The 16,560-nt window shown below is 39.6% G+C and overlaps 1 protein-coding gene across 1 annotated transcript in view; it reads left to right on the top strand.

Moving 5' to 3' along the window:
• Positions 1 to 9,607, top strand: part of AGK (acylglycerol kinase) — a 113,649-nt gene extending 104,042 nt beyond the window's left edge. The window contains exons 14-16 of the mRNA XM_008588953.1: positions 5,293 to 5,363; positions 7,527 to 7,611; positions 8,797 to 9,607. Of these exons, the coding sequence (XP_008587175.1) occupies positions 5,293 to 5,363; positions 7,527 to 7,611; positions 8,797 to 8,934 (294 nt within the window). The 3' untranslated portion in view covers positions 8,935 to 9,607. The remainder of the gene's footprint in view (positions 1 to 5,292; positions 5,364 to 7,526; positions 7,612 to 8,796) is intronic.
• The last annotated feature ends 6,953 nt before the right edge of the window (positions 9,608 to 16,560 follow it).

The following is a 16,560-nucleotide window of genomic DNA, read 5'->3' as shown; positions in this document are numbered from 1 at the left end:
GTTGCCGGTCCCGGTCGGGTCCGGGCGCGACCCGGGGGGTTGCGATCCGTTGCCGGTCAAAAAAAAAAAAAAAAAAAATAGTATTTACTACATGCTAGGCACTGTCCTATGAATTTTACATAATATCAACTTATATAATCCTCACAACTACACTAACAGGTAGATACAACTTTTATCTGCATTTTATAGGTAGGGAAACAGAAAAAATGCTCAACATCAAAGAAATGCAAATTAAAATAGTAACTATTGAACTGTCATAGATTGAAAAGCTTGATAGTGCAGTCTTATGTATTTCTGATAGGAATATAAATTGGAACACCCTTTTTCAATGACAGTTTGGTAGTATATGTGAAGTGTCTAAAATATGCAGACCCTTCGCCTGATTAAGTGTATTTCTAGGAATTTATTCTATAGAAATTTATTCTACAGATGAGTACATAATGTAAGTAATCCTTACTTTCCTACTTAATGGAATTCTGAAAACATTGGTGAAAGTGAGTGTATGAAGATTAAAAAAATAGATTCTGTTCCAGAGGAATTTAAAAAAGAAAGATAAAATTTCTAATTGTACTTTTCCTTTATACCCAATCTTTGATATATATTTCTAGTACTTTGTTCATGTTCTTTACCATTGTTCTTTCTCTGATGATTGAATACCAATGAATTGAGTTCAGTGAGTTTGTGATTGCGGCTCGAGATTAGCCACATTCAGAATGTCAAGTGCTTTTTATCTTTGTGCCAATTATAAAAGTATGTGATACTGTGCTTCTTATCCCTAGTAGCAGCACTTTCATTTTTTTTTCTTTTTTCCACGCCCATTGAAAAAATAAAAGCAAATGCAATAAAATATTCAAAGACAATGAAGCGGCCTGTAGTAATGAATATGTTTATTTCTTAAAAGAAGTACATTTGGGGTATGAAAGAAGCTCTAGGAGTGGAATGTGTGAAAATTATGATCTCTTGTATGAATATGTTCACTGTATAATAGTAAAATGTGAGTATATAAAACAAACTAATGAGACTGATTAAATTTTGATGTCTATTTAAAATAATATATTATTTTATATATATATATTATTCTCTATATATTTGTTGACATGAAAAGATGTTCATCATATATTGTTAAATTAAAAACAGGTTAAAGTGATTTCATCAAATGATTCCATTTTTGTTTATAAAGGAAATACTATCTGTAATTGAGTTTTGTGAATGATGGACTTAAGGCTCCAATTTTATGTTTTTTTCCAGATAGAAAGCTAGTTGTCCAAGCACCATTTATTTAAATGTCCATTTCTCCCCACTGATTGTCAGTAAACTGCCATACATCACGTTTCTATATACGTGTTTCTAGTCTCTCTATTCTATTGTTCTATTTTTCTATACCTGTACTATGCCTCTCTTAATTATTATAGTTTCATAATAAGTTCCTCTATGTTTCTCTTCTTCTTAAAGAGTCTCATGGCTATTCTTGGTTCGTTTGACTTCTATAAATATTTTAGAATGTTTATTAAATTCCACATAAAAAGGTTATTATATTGATCTGGATTACATTGTAACCATAGATCAATTTGAGGAGAAATGACATTTCTACAGTATTGACACTTCTAGTATATGAATGTGGTATAGCTCTTCATTTATTTAGGTCCTCAGTGTCTTTCAATGAAGTTTTATAGTTTTCTCGATAATAATATGTCTTTTGTTGGATGTATTCTTGGTTATCTTAATTTTCAATACTATTGTAAATAGTATCTCTTGCAATTTCATTTTCTAACCATCTGATTTAGTACATTGACAAACAATTGATTTTTATGTTGATGCTGAATCAGCAACCTAATTAAGTTCTTATTAATTATATCAGAAATCTAATTAGATTCTATGGATTTTTAAAAATTTTCTAGAGATTCAGCCATATAAACTACAAATAGTACAAGTTTGGTTTTCCCCTTTCAAATACTTATCCTTACAATCTCTTATTTCACCTTACCACACTGGCTAGGACTTCAGTATGGTGGTGAATAGATTCCTGATTTAGAGAGAATGGCTTCATTACTCATTCTTGAATTCAATATGTGTTTTTTTCTTTTTCGTAAATATCCTTTGTCAGATTAAGGAAATTTTCTTTATTTCCAGTTTACTAAGAGTTTTTATCTTTTATCTTAAATATCTTTTTAAATTTTATTGAGTACCTTTCCAGTATCTATTGAATTTTCTCATTTAATCTGTCAGTGGAATAAAATAAATTGATTTTTTGAATGTTAATATGAGAATTTTGGCTAAGATGGAGGAAGCAACTACTTTACCTTTGTACCTTAAACACCTTAAAAATGGACAAAATTTATGAAATTGTTGACAGACACAGATATGAAACAAGCAGCGTAGTACAGTGATCACAGAGGGAAGGTAATCAAACAAGGTGGGCCCGATGCTTGCCCCAGCTTGTTGCTGGAGAGAGGCCATGGTATGGGGACAGAGAGCCCAAATGGAGCCCAGTGGTCTCACTCTATTGAGGGAATCTTTCAGCATTTTGGGAAATCAAGGCAGATAGAATTTCAGGGCACAGTACCAGAAAGCCACATGGCGAAAAGAGAGCTGTGCCGGAGACCTGCAGAGGTCTCATCTGGAGTCTTCAGCTGAGTACTTACTGGTGCAAGCATGTGAGGAACCACCTGAGGTGGAGAAAGAACTGTGGGCAAAGAAGAGGCACGGTCCCAGGAGATTCAGTCTTATTGTAGGGACAGGAACAGTCCGTGATCCCACCAGCCGGAGTGGAAAATCCTTGTCGGAATGGGGCATTGGGTCATGTCCTCAGAAAGGTATTGCCTTAGTAGAGGGGCAGAATTAGTCCCAGACCAAAGGCTGCTCTGTTCCCTCCTAACAAAGCTTAAACCTAACCTCTGAAGAATCTGTTTCCAAGTAACTTAATTGTGCCTCCAGAACAAAGCTTAAGAACAGGGACAGCAAAGGACAGCCCAAAGGCCCAGCTGTTCTGCTGCCTGTATCTGTACAGCCTTCAAGCTAAGAATGTTGGCTACGTTTATAAATAGTTGCAAAAGATCAAAAGAAGAGTATTATTTAACAAAATTATTACATGTAGTGAAATGAAATCCAAATTTCAGTGTCCATAAGTAAAATTTTATTGGAATACAGGCCCACTGGTTTATTTAAATGTCATTTCTGGCTGCTTTCACGCCACCGTGGTAGAGTTGAAGAGCTGTGATAGAAACCTTCTCACCAGGAAGCCTAAAGTGTTTTCTCTGCCCCTTTACAGAAAACGCTTGAGACGTGGCTCTCCCCTGAGGCTCTGCTTTCCCAGCAACACTTTAAAGTGGTGGCTATTTCCTTTCTCCTTCCTCCTCCTGTACACTAGGCCTGGTGATTAGGTAGTTGTCCTCCTCACCCCTCATCACTGCTTTAAACCATTCTTTTTTCTTCCCTCTAGCACCCTCCCCTAGCTTCCACCATCCTATCATCAGACTGTACCACCATTCCTGGTGTCTCCTGATCCCTGGGCCATTCCTACTCATTTTTCTGTTATTTCCTGGCCCATTGTCCCTCTCTAGTACTACTTCTGTCTCATTCTCAACGCAGCAGCCAGAGTGAAGTCTGAGCATATTTCCCTCCGTAGAACCCTCCAGTGGCTCTCCATTTCACTTAGCCTAAAAGCCAAATTCCTTATGATGATCCACCAGTCCCTACTGAGCTAGCTCCCTTCTCCCCTGTGTGTCTTCATCTCGTCCCGTTGTCCTTGTCACTCACTCTGCTCCAGCTGCATGGCTCCTCTGCTGTTCCTTGCACGTTAGGCATGCTCCCACCTTAAGGCCACACCCCAGCAGTTCCCTTTTTGTGGATGGCTGATTCCTAACCAGTGGTTCTCAAAGTGTAATCCTTAGATCAGCAGCATCAACACCACCTGGAACTTGTTTGAAATGAAAGTTCTTGGGCCTCACCCCAGATCTACTGAACCAGAAACTGAGAGTAGGGCCAGACTCTGAGTTAGTTTGTTTTTTAAAGTTATTTTTTAATTGATAAATAAAAAACAGAGTCTGAGTGTTAACAAGCCCTTTGGTACTTGCTAAAGTTTAAGGACCGCTGCCCCTATTATCCACTTTGCTAATTCTCTCATCTTCTTCAGGTCTCTGCTCAGAGGTTACCTTCTCAACTGAACCCCTCTTTAAAAATGTAGGCACTGTCATCGATGCCACCTCATGTTCCTTGCTCTATTTCTTTGATCTCATTTCTCATAAACTCTAATGTACTTCTAGTATACTTATCTTCTAGTACGCTGTATAATTTACCATTTTGCTATGGTTTAAAAAAAAAACAAATACACCCCACAGTGTAATGTAAGTTCTTTGTAGGCAGAAATTTATGTTTCTTTTGTTCATTGGTGTATTCCAAGCACTTTGAAGAGTTCATGGCACATGGTTGGCACTCAGTAAGTAGTTGAATAAAAGGTGAACTTTGAACAAAGTCTTATGTTTTGTAATTCCTAGTTGAGAGATAAAGTTGTGCTTTGGGTGGTACCCTTTAATCTTAGGCAAAGGCTTTAGGCTCTCAGAGGCCTGTGGGTTATCCTGAGGCTACAGATTTTGAAACTACCCAAAAAGAAACAAAACCTCTACTTGAAGCTGACACAGATGTGTTGGAATTGATTTACAGAGGGCTAGGTTTATATTGCTAGCCACTGACTGGTAGCAAATTGTGAGGAGTGGTATAAGAACCAGATCTTTTTTCATAACCACTTCCTTGTAGCTCAAATCTTCCAGTGCTTTCTGTGGTTGGAAATGGAGTTTTTAAAACATTATCATGGAATCAATGGATTGCTGTTTTTCAACTCTGGTTTGATGCCAAATTTGTATGTAGAGCATTAAAGACACAGATATCTGGGCTCTGTACCAAGTGGCTGATACCATGGTCTGGTGTGATGCTGATATACAGAGAGGACTAAGAATTGCTGGGATAGACAGGCAGAAAGTTTGGCCTGCAAGGAAGGAAGGAAGGAATCCTAGAGACTATAACAGCTGTGATTATTAGTGAGTAACAGAACTTTAAAAACCCTCACCTTGAGTTTCTATTTTTTATACGTAGAAAAAACAGAGCAATAGAGATGAATTTTATATAAATTATACCTCAGTAAAGATCATAATGAAAAATAAGCCTGAAAATATATTTAGGATTAAGTCACTAGAAGTAAACTCCCTTACATAATGCACAGCTTCAAAGTATGAACCCCTAAGGCTGCATTAGCCACAATTTTAAGAGTATTGATGTTAGTGTTCTTAACCTTTTTAGACCAAAGAAGACTTTATGAACATCTGCATTGAACCTGACACTGTCAGCAAAGGAGACTTCATAACTGTGGGGTAAGTGGACTGGGGCTTGTAGAAAATGAAACTTAGTTTGTATCCTCAGACTTTACTGTTCTGAGTGCCCCATGAAGTCTAAGATAGAAACCCATGAAGGCCTAGTCTTGTTTGGGAATTTTGACTTTCTTTTTTTCCTATGGCCTGATACATATAATGCCCCTCTCCTATTCTGACCACCCGTTCATTTTGGGAAGATCAGAATGTAAGAGCAGTTTTTGCCTTTCAATTGAAAGTAAAGAATTCAGTGTGGCATGGCATAGTGTCAAGAACTTTGTTTTCAGGGTGAAAAAGCTCAATACAAATCTCGATTCTCCCATTTACTAGTCTCATGACTCCAATCATTTAACTTTTCTTAATCCCTACCCCCCATCTATAAAATGGAATAATATAATCATCTCTACCAATCTCAGGACTCTTTTTCAGTCTCCAGTGACAGAATGTATGTGAAAAGTCTTTTTAAATTGTGAAGCACTGCACAGTACACGTTACCATTCATGTCAGATCCTCTTGTTCTTCCGTTCCCAGGACATTAATGAAAAACGAAAAGATACTGAGTACTTTGGACATTTCTCAGGCTTTCCCCCCTTTTCCAGTACAGAATACCCTTCTAAGTCCTATCTGATTTGTTAAGCCCTATCCTCTGCCAAATTTTATTGGTTAAGAATACTTTAAACCCTCCACCAGTCTTGAAAGCAACTGAGGGGTTGGCGTGCCAACTGCTAATCTGCTCAGCTCAATTTTTCTGTGCTTTATGTCCGAGCTCCCTCTTGTGCCCATTTAGGGATTAGACATTTCTGCTGTAGCAGCCTGGTCTCCATGGCTACTTCATTATCTCCACCAGCACCCGCAGCAGAATGGTTGTCAGTGCTTTGTGTTCTTGCCTTTGGTACAAATTCTTCTAATGCTGAAGAGCTGATTCTGCACCCTTTGATTTACTTGCTGTATCTGCAGTAAAGCAGCGAAAGGAAAAACCCGTCCCTCTTCCTCTAGAATGTCCAGAAACCACACACTGTCTTAACTGAGAGTTTGGTTAGTAGGACCAGCTGTATTCAAATCTATTTTACAATATTGATACCCAAAAATAGAAAGCCCAGGGCCAGCCCGGTGGCGCACTGGAGAGTGCGTCACTTGGGAGTGTGGCGGCGCTCCCACCGAGGGTTCGGATCCCATGTGGAGACTGGTTCCCGCNGCGATCCCGTTGCCGGTCCCTGGTACGGGCGTGACACCGAGGGTTGCGATCCCATTACCGGCTAGTAAAAAAGACAAAAAGGAAAAAAAAAAATAGAAAGCCCAATTATATTTCTTAAGTTGGCTGAAGTCATTATTTTTCATGTTAGTGTTAGCAGCAGCAGCAATACAGTTTCCTTTTGGTCCCTATGGGAAGTGAAGTCCAGTAATGTCTCTTTCTTCTGGATATCTGAGAACATTGTGAAGTTGCTTTCAAAAACTCTGATGACACTTTCATGTACTAATGAATTACTATTGTCAATGAATGACAAATAATGGACTAATTTACTTGGATTAGCTTTTACTCTTTTTCTACTTACCATAACTACCTATAAAGGGTATACATACGTGAAATGGAGTGTTGTGCCTGTGACTGTACGTGTCTGGTAGTTTAGCTCCAGAGCCATTTAGTCAAAGTAAATATATAGTATGCTAATTAGACTGTTAATATGAATATAGGGAATCATCAGAGGACTTCTCAGACTAGTTGTTCGTATATATAAAAGAAATACCTACTTTAAATTAGAATAAAAATATTTCTCCTTCAAGTAATAAAGAATCACAAGAAGTTCCAGATAGCAGATATGTAGTACTGTTCCTAAAGACCTTAATTTCATTCTAATTTTTAAATTTGAGATTAATTGCCTAAAAATTAGGTACATGTGGAATGATTTAAAAATAAACAATTCAGAGAAAGTCCCTCCGTCTTAACTTCATGCACACTTCTCTACAGCAAGTAAGCCTTCTCAATCTAGAATATGTCACAGTCAAGCAAGAGTCATTGCAGGAAAAATTATTCACAGAACCCCAGGGCTTAACAGACTATCTGTCCATCTATTTAACCTTAAAAAGAGGGAAAGAACTTGCTATGTGGTTGCAGTCTAATGCAGTTGTCATCACTGGTTTCCACTCTTGCTTTTTCTGTACCAACAGAAGTAGAAAGGTGAGAGACCCCAAGCTGCATGCCGATGGCACCGAGTGTCTCCAAGCCAGCCAGTGCACCTTGCTTCTTCCTGAGGTGAGTGCAGGGGTTAGTGGGCCTTTAGGTTCTTTCTTGGTCTGTCTTCCTTTCTGGTCTTTCCCCCTCCTTCCTGTCTATTAACTGACCAACATTTAGGCACCTTTTATGTGCCAACCATTTTGCCAGCCTCTGGGTCATATTAAAGGAGACCTGAAAAGGATGGCTGAATCCTCTCCTGAGTTTGGATTCAGAGTTGGACTCCTGAAGATTTCCAATGTTTCCAAGCCAATGTTCTTCTAAAAAGTGATCTTTAGGTCTCCTAAGCTTTCATTTTTCCATATGTAAATAATGCAAAAATTTACCATATTATAATGCACAGAGAATTCTCTAGCTGGCAAATGTTAATAATGGGTTTTACCTTAACATTTTTTATAAAGAATCTGGAAGCAGTTTTGAGTTCAGCACTGAATTTTTCTGTATTGTGAAATGCCATGTTTAGAAGAATAACCTGTATAAGTGGAAAAAAGTTGGAAATATAATTTGAGTTGTAAGGTTAGTTATTCAATTAGTGATACCTCAGGAAAAAAAGAGTTATTACAGATCAGATTGCCTCTGAAGACTGTGACCATCATACTATGGTATTCATACAGGACTGCAGGTAAACAAAAGGTATCCCCACAGTGACAGGCACCACAGTTTCAACATAGCAAATTCTGAGTTAAGTGCGTGAGTTATGGAAGGGTTTCACGGCTCTGCGATGAGATTACTGTTGATACACCTTAGGGATAAAGCCAAGCAAGTCTCAGAGAAGATGAATGAAAGTGATCCAGTGGACACAGCGGCTTTCATAAGAGAATTAGCTGTCTCTCTTGCTTTTCACTTGAGAAAGATTAGAGCCAAGAGGGCTATATTATATTTATGAATTCCTTAAAGATGTGGTAGGACCCCTGCCTTTTAATAAATATTTGAAAATTATAACCTTGTTGTTCAAATCCCGAAATACTCTTGGAAGAAATGGGGGCCAAAAAAAGAAAGTAAATCCTCTTTCATGAATTGGGATTTCCAGAACCAGCACTGTGCTCATCATAGTAGGCACTGAAATATTTTTTAAGGAAACCTCAGGATAATTCCTCAGAGATGATGATGTTTTCCTCTGCTCTGGTGCTGCAGTGGTGACAGACTTCCAGCTCAAGTGGGTTGCTGGTGTGCGTGTGAGCTGTTTGCATGTTCTCTCCTCCACAGGGAACAGGGGGCTCTTTTAGCATTGACAGTGAGGAGTATGAAGCGATGCCTGTGGAGGTGAAGCTGCTGCCCAGGAAGCTGCAGTTCTTCTGTGATCCCAGGAGGAAAGAGCAGATGCTGCAGAGCACAGCCCAGTGAGCAGCAGCAGGAGACGGGGCACCGAGACCACACTTTAGGCCACCTGTGGGACCAAAGGGAAATGAGGGCCTCAACTGTCCCAACAGTGTTGTCACAGGATCCCAAGGGCGTTTTCCTAGCAAGTACCCCTCTTTGCAATCAGCTTTCCATTAGCGCATGCTTTTCTTTTGGTGTGACAGTTGATCCCTCTTAAATATTGATTTTCCTCAGGCTGGTTCAAGGAAGTTCTCACACTCAGTGGATGGAAAAGGGCTAGAATTTTGTCTCCCAAAAGTGCAACCACAGTGGACAGCAGGATCCTTAGACTGTCTGAGCTTTATTCCTGTTATGTTCTTTGAGCATCCTACAAATTCCAGGGAGGTACCTGCCCTCCCTGGCTACCTTGTCCTGCTTCTGAGCTCCTTCACGGTTGCTGCTGCTCTATGAGTGCTGGTTCTTATTTAGCTCTGGTTTCAGTTCTGTCCTTAATCCAAAACATATGTGAGGGTGTTTCCCTTTTCAGCCATGTATAAAATGTTGTAAAATGCTAGTTTTTTTTTTTTTTCTTTTAAGTAGTGTGTTTCTTAAATGTTGGTTTGCATGAGAACTACCTGGGGTGCATGTTGAAAATTAACTTACTTGGGTCCACCCTAAACCTAATAACTCAATCTGCATTTAAAAAAAAAAAAAAAAAAAAAAAAAAAAACCCAGCTTTTCCAGGTGATTCTTTAAATGGTCCTTCAAACTTACTTGGAGAAAGTGTTGTAAAGCAGTAGTCCACAAACTATTCTGCTCATGTTCCCCCAAAAGTATTTTGAAAATTCATGTATCCCTCACACATCTTCATTGATATTTAACATTTTTCATGGGAAGTTAATTAGTTGCCAAAGTATGTACTTTCTGGTGTTGTGTAAATATTGATATTTTAAAATAAAAACTGTTACATAACTCTTAAACATATCCAGTGTAATTTAAATACCATAGCAATTTGACACCCTTCATTTATAAAAATAAATGAACTAGTTCTGTAGTAGTAGAAAATTTTAAATTGTTTTTTTCTCCTGTGTATTTCCATACCATTTTCAGCAAAGAATCTTATGTAATCTATTTCTATGCTTGGCTTTTTTTAATTCATTGCCTCATCGTCTTCTCATCAGCAAAAAATATAAATGGAAATAAACTTTTTTAGTTCTTGGTTTAAGTGTTAACTCAGTAAAGAACAATGTTATAATTATTGGTATGTTAACAATATTATAACTTTTGATAATTAAAATTTAACAATTTATTAGTGTTCTTTATCCTAATTAGTTCATTTATCCAAGAATACATAAATGTTATTTAGCTGAGATGGTGTTCAACATCAATTATATTCCTTGTTTTATTTTTTATAGATTTAAGAACATAAGCAAGTAGATGGGAATAGAAAGAATTACAACAATGTCATGCAGGTTAAAAATTCCTTTGGAGTTACATCACAGTGCTGTATCATCAAAAATTATTAATAGTTTATCAAATAATAACTTGATCCTCTTTAAGTATGTTGAAAGCAGAGAACTAAAAAGTACCTGATTTGCTAAGGATTTGTTAGCTAGTCATTAGCACTGACTTTTAGTACTGCCACTGACATGAGGTTGAGGGCAGGGCACCACCGAGCAGGGTGAGATGATGCCTTTCTTTTTGCGAGGAAGAGGAGAGAAAATTGTGAAGGGGCACGTGTGGAAGCAGAGCTGGCAGGCCCTAGCGACAGGCAGATCAGGTTTAAGACAGAGGACACAGTCCAGGCCCATGCATCCCACAGAAGTGAAGACCAATGTTTTAATGGATTATATAGGAGCTACGAAAAGCCCAGAAATGAAGATCACAAGAAATAAGGCTTACTTATTTGTTGGTCCCCACTGTATTCTTCAGAGTGGTGTTAAAAGCTCTGCTTTTAGCAAAACAATAACAAAAAAAGTGGGTCCAAAAATCAGCATGAGGATCACCCACCCCACATATCCACAGAGGGGAGAGGAGATACTGTGGTGTAAGAGAAGTTTCTACATGAGCTGAGAGAATTTAGCATTTTGTAGTTCAACAGTGTGAAGGACCAGTACAGAATCTGGCTTGCTTCTTCCTTGAATGGCTTCCAGTGTATGTGTATCTAGTGATTCCAGTCATAATGGTACATGTGATTGGGGAAGGATATTTACATACATGAAGAATGTTATTTTTAAGTATAAATATGCCTTGTTTCAAATTTTGTTTTATTGATTTGGGCTACTTCCTGTGAGGACGTGGTTTCCTCATCTTGTGTTTCTTTGTTTTTTGCATTGCCTTTCCGTGGGATCCCCATGCGAAAGATGGTTTAACAATGTGGCTGCGCAAGAGGGATCCTTGTCATCTAAAGCTGGAATGCTGAGCTGTCTGAAGAACTTGGGTCCCCTTCCTCCTGTCTAGTACAAACCTTTTGGCAGATTAATTTTACTCAAAAGCTAAGATTATTTCTATTAAAAATATAGCAGAGACTTTATATAAAATATAGTGTACTATAAAGCTTTTTCCTTTGCCCCATGGCTGATTTCATGTATTTGCTTGCACAGTTATAATTACTAAATGCCAATGCTTAAAACTTGCAACTGATTTATCAGTTCTCACAAAAACCCTAGGAAGTAGGTAATAGTATAGGATCAAGTAGCTTGGAAAGTAGGAACCTGACTTTGAACACAGGCCCTTTGATAGCAGAGCCACCAAAGACAGCAATTTACTCTATATTGGTTTAAAATACCTCCCCAAAGTTTAAAAATGAAGTAAAAGTTTAGAATACACACACACACACACACACACACACACCCTCCTGCCACCCCACACACACCCCCTTCTGCCCCCCGCCCAATACATAATGTTTCAAACTAAATCTTGATAAGAGATTTTGTGAAACGAATGGGCTTTAGTCTGCGTAGGGTTCTTCTACAAGTCTCTGGCGTGATTGTGAGTGCACAGTCCTGGCTCTTCTGGATGGCATAGTTATTCCCTACTTTGATTTTCATTATGTGCAGAATGTCTGTCCATACCATGACCTCTGCAAGAGACAGGGAGCAGCTCCCCAGTCTCCACCGTCATCGCTGGGAGTGAGGTTGGCCCTCGGCCCCCCGACTCAGCCCCCCCGGGCTCTGCTCGTGGGTTGGGCCATCATTCCTTCCTACCACAAACCACATTTCTTAGACTAGGAGTAGGATTACCTCGGCCCCCCGGGCTCTGCTTGTGGGTTGGGCCATCATTCCTTCCTACCACAAACCACATTTCTTAGACTAGGAGTAGGATTACAGGACACACGTTCGTGTTAAAATGTGAACTTTAATTGTAAAATTTGTTTTCTGTAAATATAGTTATATCAACCTCTGCATACAACTTGGTTCAGATATATACAGATATGATATACATAGATGTTATTTGTACCACAGAACAAAATCAATGCAAAAACCATTTATTCTTAGCTTTAGGATTAATCCCAGCTTTTTAGACCTTTAAAATGATCACCATTGAAAACAGAGAACAACATACCTGTATGCAGTAGTATTCTGGGCAAAATTTATGAACTGTCTTACTAATTACATAAGATGAGGTAAAGACTTGAAACAAAAATAGATTCAGTTTCTCTTATTGCTGTAACTCTTATGCTGGGATATTAATCAAAATAGGGTTTTACATTTAAGGCGACAGGGAGGCTATGCTGATCCCAACTCAGAAAAATAGGAAAACAGTTTTTCCAAGGCTACAACTATTTCAGGAGATGCTATACAAGACCTATACAAAAATTTAGCCAACAAGCTTTGGGTAAATAAAGGAAGTTCAATTTGTTTTCCTCTACTCTACCCTAAAGTCACCCAGCCAGGGTGTTCAAAAGCACACAATTGCCGCCTTTCTTCACTGACGGTCTTTGTGGGCATGCTAGACCCAAACTCTTTTTTCCCATCTCCACCTTAACATTTTTATATACTTTATCTTTGCTTAATTTACCCAAAGGAAGGAGTTTTCACTCTAATGTCAATTAAATATATTTGCAATCAGCTAACTCAGTTACCTCTGTGTGGATTTTTCATTTTGTGGATCTGGCTAACTTATAATACTCTACCTTAGACCCATTCCCCAACTATCCTTAGCAAGGTAATTTTATTATTAGTCTAAATAGGCATTCTACAGCAAACAAGTAATTTGCATCTATTTTATTATGGTAATTAAGTTTTCTGAATTTAGGTCATATTAGCTCTAAAAGCCTGTACTATGCTGAAATTCTAGAATAAATTCTAAAAAGATGAAAGCAGAACTTTATTTTTCCATCGTTTCTCTATATAGCACTAGAAAATTCTTACTTTTTCTGAATTTGCAATTTTATCCAACTGCCCTAAATTCCAGCTCCAAAAATGAATTAAAGTGCTAAAGACTACCTCCCACTCCCACCTCTCTCCAATTGACTAAGAGGCCTAATAATCAGAACGATCACATTTACCCTCTTTTGTACTAGAGTTTTACTTAAAGTTGGTGTTTGCATGCCTTCCCTCCGAAAGAGTGTTCCTTATGAGTGTTAAGATTTCACAGCACAATTTCCTTATTCACTCTCCAAAGCACTTAAATAGTAAACTTCAATAGGGTCTCAGCCACTACCAAATTATAAAACTAGCCATTTCTTCTAGGATAGAGTTTTGAAATTTCCTTCCATTTCAACATCTTCATATTCAGTTCACACAGGAATACTGATATAAAAATAAACTTCCATTTCTTATAAGAAAAACATTAACTTAATTCACAGTTAGCTTTTTCCCACAACACTCAGTGCTCCAGTGGCTCCTGGGAACAGAGGTATATTAGTAATAAAAATGGAGTATTAAAAGTCCATGACATGGGAGTAAAAGGAGACCATACCTCCTTCCCTCCCCCTACCTGAATCAGAAAAGGTTTTTCCTGAAATGAGAAGGGACAGGCTTGGGCCTGCTGAGGTAAGCCTGTGGGTCTGCAGGATTCTCACCTCAGGGTGTAACTGCAAGGTACTGGGGAAGAGACAGGAGGGCTGGGCGTCTAGCCTGGAACCTAATAAGGAGATAAGAGCCCACACATGGCATGTTGGTCCCCATATTAATCTTCTTGCCCATTTTAGAACTGTTATCACACTAGGCAAGTTCACTGTCAAGCCGAGCATTATCTTACAATTTTATTCATCCGCGCCCTTCACTTTTACCTCTCCAAGGGTCTGTACTGGGACTAGAGAAAGCATTTCAATCTGTTCCCTGGGCTATGCAGTTTCAAAGGGAAAAAATGGTGCTTGAGGTCCCTGTGGTCCCTGCCACTTCTTAGGGGGTTGATGTCCTAACACTAAAGTTTAAATTCATTACTGCCCTTTACAAAAGTTTCCCTGAAGGCTTCAGTTTAAAGGTAAATAATTTCATCTTTTTATTGTGTTTGAAGGGTTTTCATTGTATCAATACAGATAGCAAATTCATCCTCCTAGCCACCAGAATGAAAAACAATGATTTGGCTATGACTTAATCCTTGCCTTCTAGCTAAAATATCATTAGTTACATGATAAGCAAATCTTTACATGGTCATCTGGAATTATCTGCATCTGCGTGCTACTAGCAACTTTCCCATCCTGATTTTAAAGTGGAACAAAAGCAGGTAAGTTACAGATGCAAATTCCTACGCTAAATTATTTCTATAGCTATGTCAATGAATTTGCTTCCTTCCCCTAGCCAGATGGAAGAGGGGATGCCATAATGGACAATGGATATGGGAGGCAAATGCCTTGCAACTGATTCACTGTAATGAGTCACTGAGGGCTGAACAGGCCCCCACAGGGACAATGACACTGGAGTGGATCTACACCAGGCATATGAATGCTTCATGTTTAACTAAAGCCAAAGCTAATTCTAAACATTATTGGGCCCATACTTTTAGTCTGGTAGGAGAGAGGCCGTCGCATTTGACTTTTCTTGAAGAAAGAGTCCTAGGCCAGGGGACAACTGGATATTTTCTCAAAGGCTGATTGAAAGCATCCACTTTAACGGGCCTTTTTCATATTTTACATGGATACCAACAGACCCCAGACCTGGATTCTAGTCCCTATGAGGAATCATGCCACCTGGAATTTCTTCTAACTTCTTCAAGAATGATAGGGCTGCTGCAACATCACAGGTCAGCAAGTGTTTCCAGGTTAGCACATGGTTCAGAGCATGGCAGGAGATCAGGCTTAAAGCTCTCCAGATGGACGAAGCTGGCTTAGGCAGGGGAGGGAGGCACTCGGAGACCTGAAACACCCTGAAGGCTGTTTGTAAACTTCTGAAAAAAAGCAGAGAGTTTCTCAGAAGGTATTTCAAGAGTGACAGAAAAGTGGGTCCGCCTGGCTCCTAGCTTCTGCTGTCACTGGAGAGGGACTTCTGCCTAGCACTTCACACGCTCATTCCCCTTGTACAGGGCTGGCAGCTGTTGCCGCTGGGTGGTCCCTGCTAACTGCCGACGTGGGAGAGCAGAAGCAAGCCTTCAAAAGGTGCCCTCAGAAGCAAAAGGCTCCACTTCACCACCCAGCTGAGACACGCTCTGTGGGTGATAACCAGTGACAAAGGAAGCTCAAGAGCTGACATGCATGCTGGTCAGCCAGGTGGAGGCGCTGCCCGAGATTTCCCACTCTGTGAGGAAGCTGGCAAGGTAGGGAGGGACTGATTCCTTGGGTTCCTAGAAGTTCTGCTTTGGGGCCCACTGAGCCGAGGCCACTAGACCTAAGACCTGTGCTGTCTCACTGGTGCATTCCCCTCTGAGGCCACCCATACCCTGGCCCTCTGTCTGAGCATGAAGGAGACACACCAAGATGCCGCAGACAGTTGCCTAGAACAGCATGTAGTAGTTCAGAGGAACCCAGGAGCACTGACTCACCAAAGGAAAATACAAGAACCTCATTCTCATGCTGTTATCTTTACATCAGCACTTCTGAGCTTAGACTTAAACAGCACAGGAAGCCAAAGTGTTTGCGTGCAGAAGTGCTGAAAAACAGGGTCCTTCCAGCAAATTCCCCAGTCTGTTTGTGTCCTCCAGGAGAGTCAAGCCTTTCTAACCACCCACGCCCAACTTAGAAACCCCCAAACCTAAAGATACCTCTAAAAGTAACCATTCCTTGACCTGAATTAGTAAGTCCCCCCTCAACCCTTGAGAGGCAAGAAGGGAGTGCTGCCCAAGAAGGGGGGAAAAAGGTGAAACAGCCTCTAAACACATTTTTTTTTTCTTTTATAAATTATATATATATATTGCTGAAATGATGGCTAAACCCACACTGCAGAGAAGGAAAATGTATTAGTTGTACAGTTTACATTTCAATGCCCAAACTTATTTATATATTTACATAAAAGATATGACCTTGATTAATCAATGTCTATTTGCATTTCCACACATGAATTTCTCCAATCTTGAATTCCATATCAAGGAGTTGCAGTAAAAATACTTTTTTTTTTTTTCCCTTTTTGTCTTTTTCCGTGTCCGGCAATGGATTGCAACCCTCAGTGTCGCCCCCGCACCGGACCGGGACCGGCAACGGGATCGCAACCCTCGGCGTTGCTCCCGCGCCCCGCCCAGCCAGTGAGCGGGAACTGGTCTGCACGTGGGATCCGAACCCTCGGCGGGAGCGCC

The sequence above is a fragment of the Galeopterus variegatus genome, unplaced genomic scaffold (assembly GCF_000696425.1).
Source record: "Galeopterus variegatus unplaced genomic scaffold, G_variegatus-3.0.2 Scaffold5119, whole genome shotgun sequence".
Classification (NCBI taxonomy): domain Eukaryota; kingdom Metazoa; phylum Chordata; class Mammalia; order Dermoptera; family Cynocephalidae; genus Galeopterus; species Galeopterus variegatus.
This window is presented reverse-complemented; position numbering and strand designations above follow the sequence as displayed.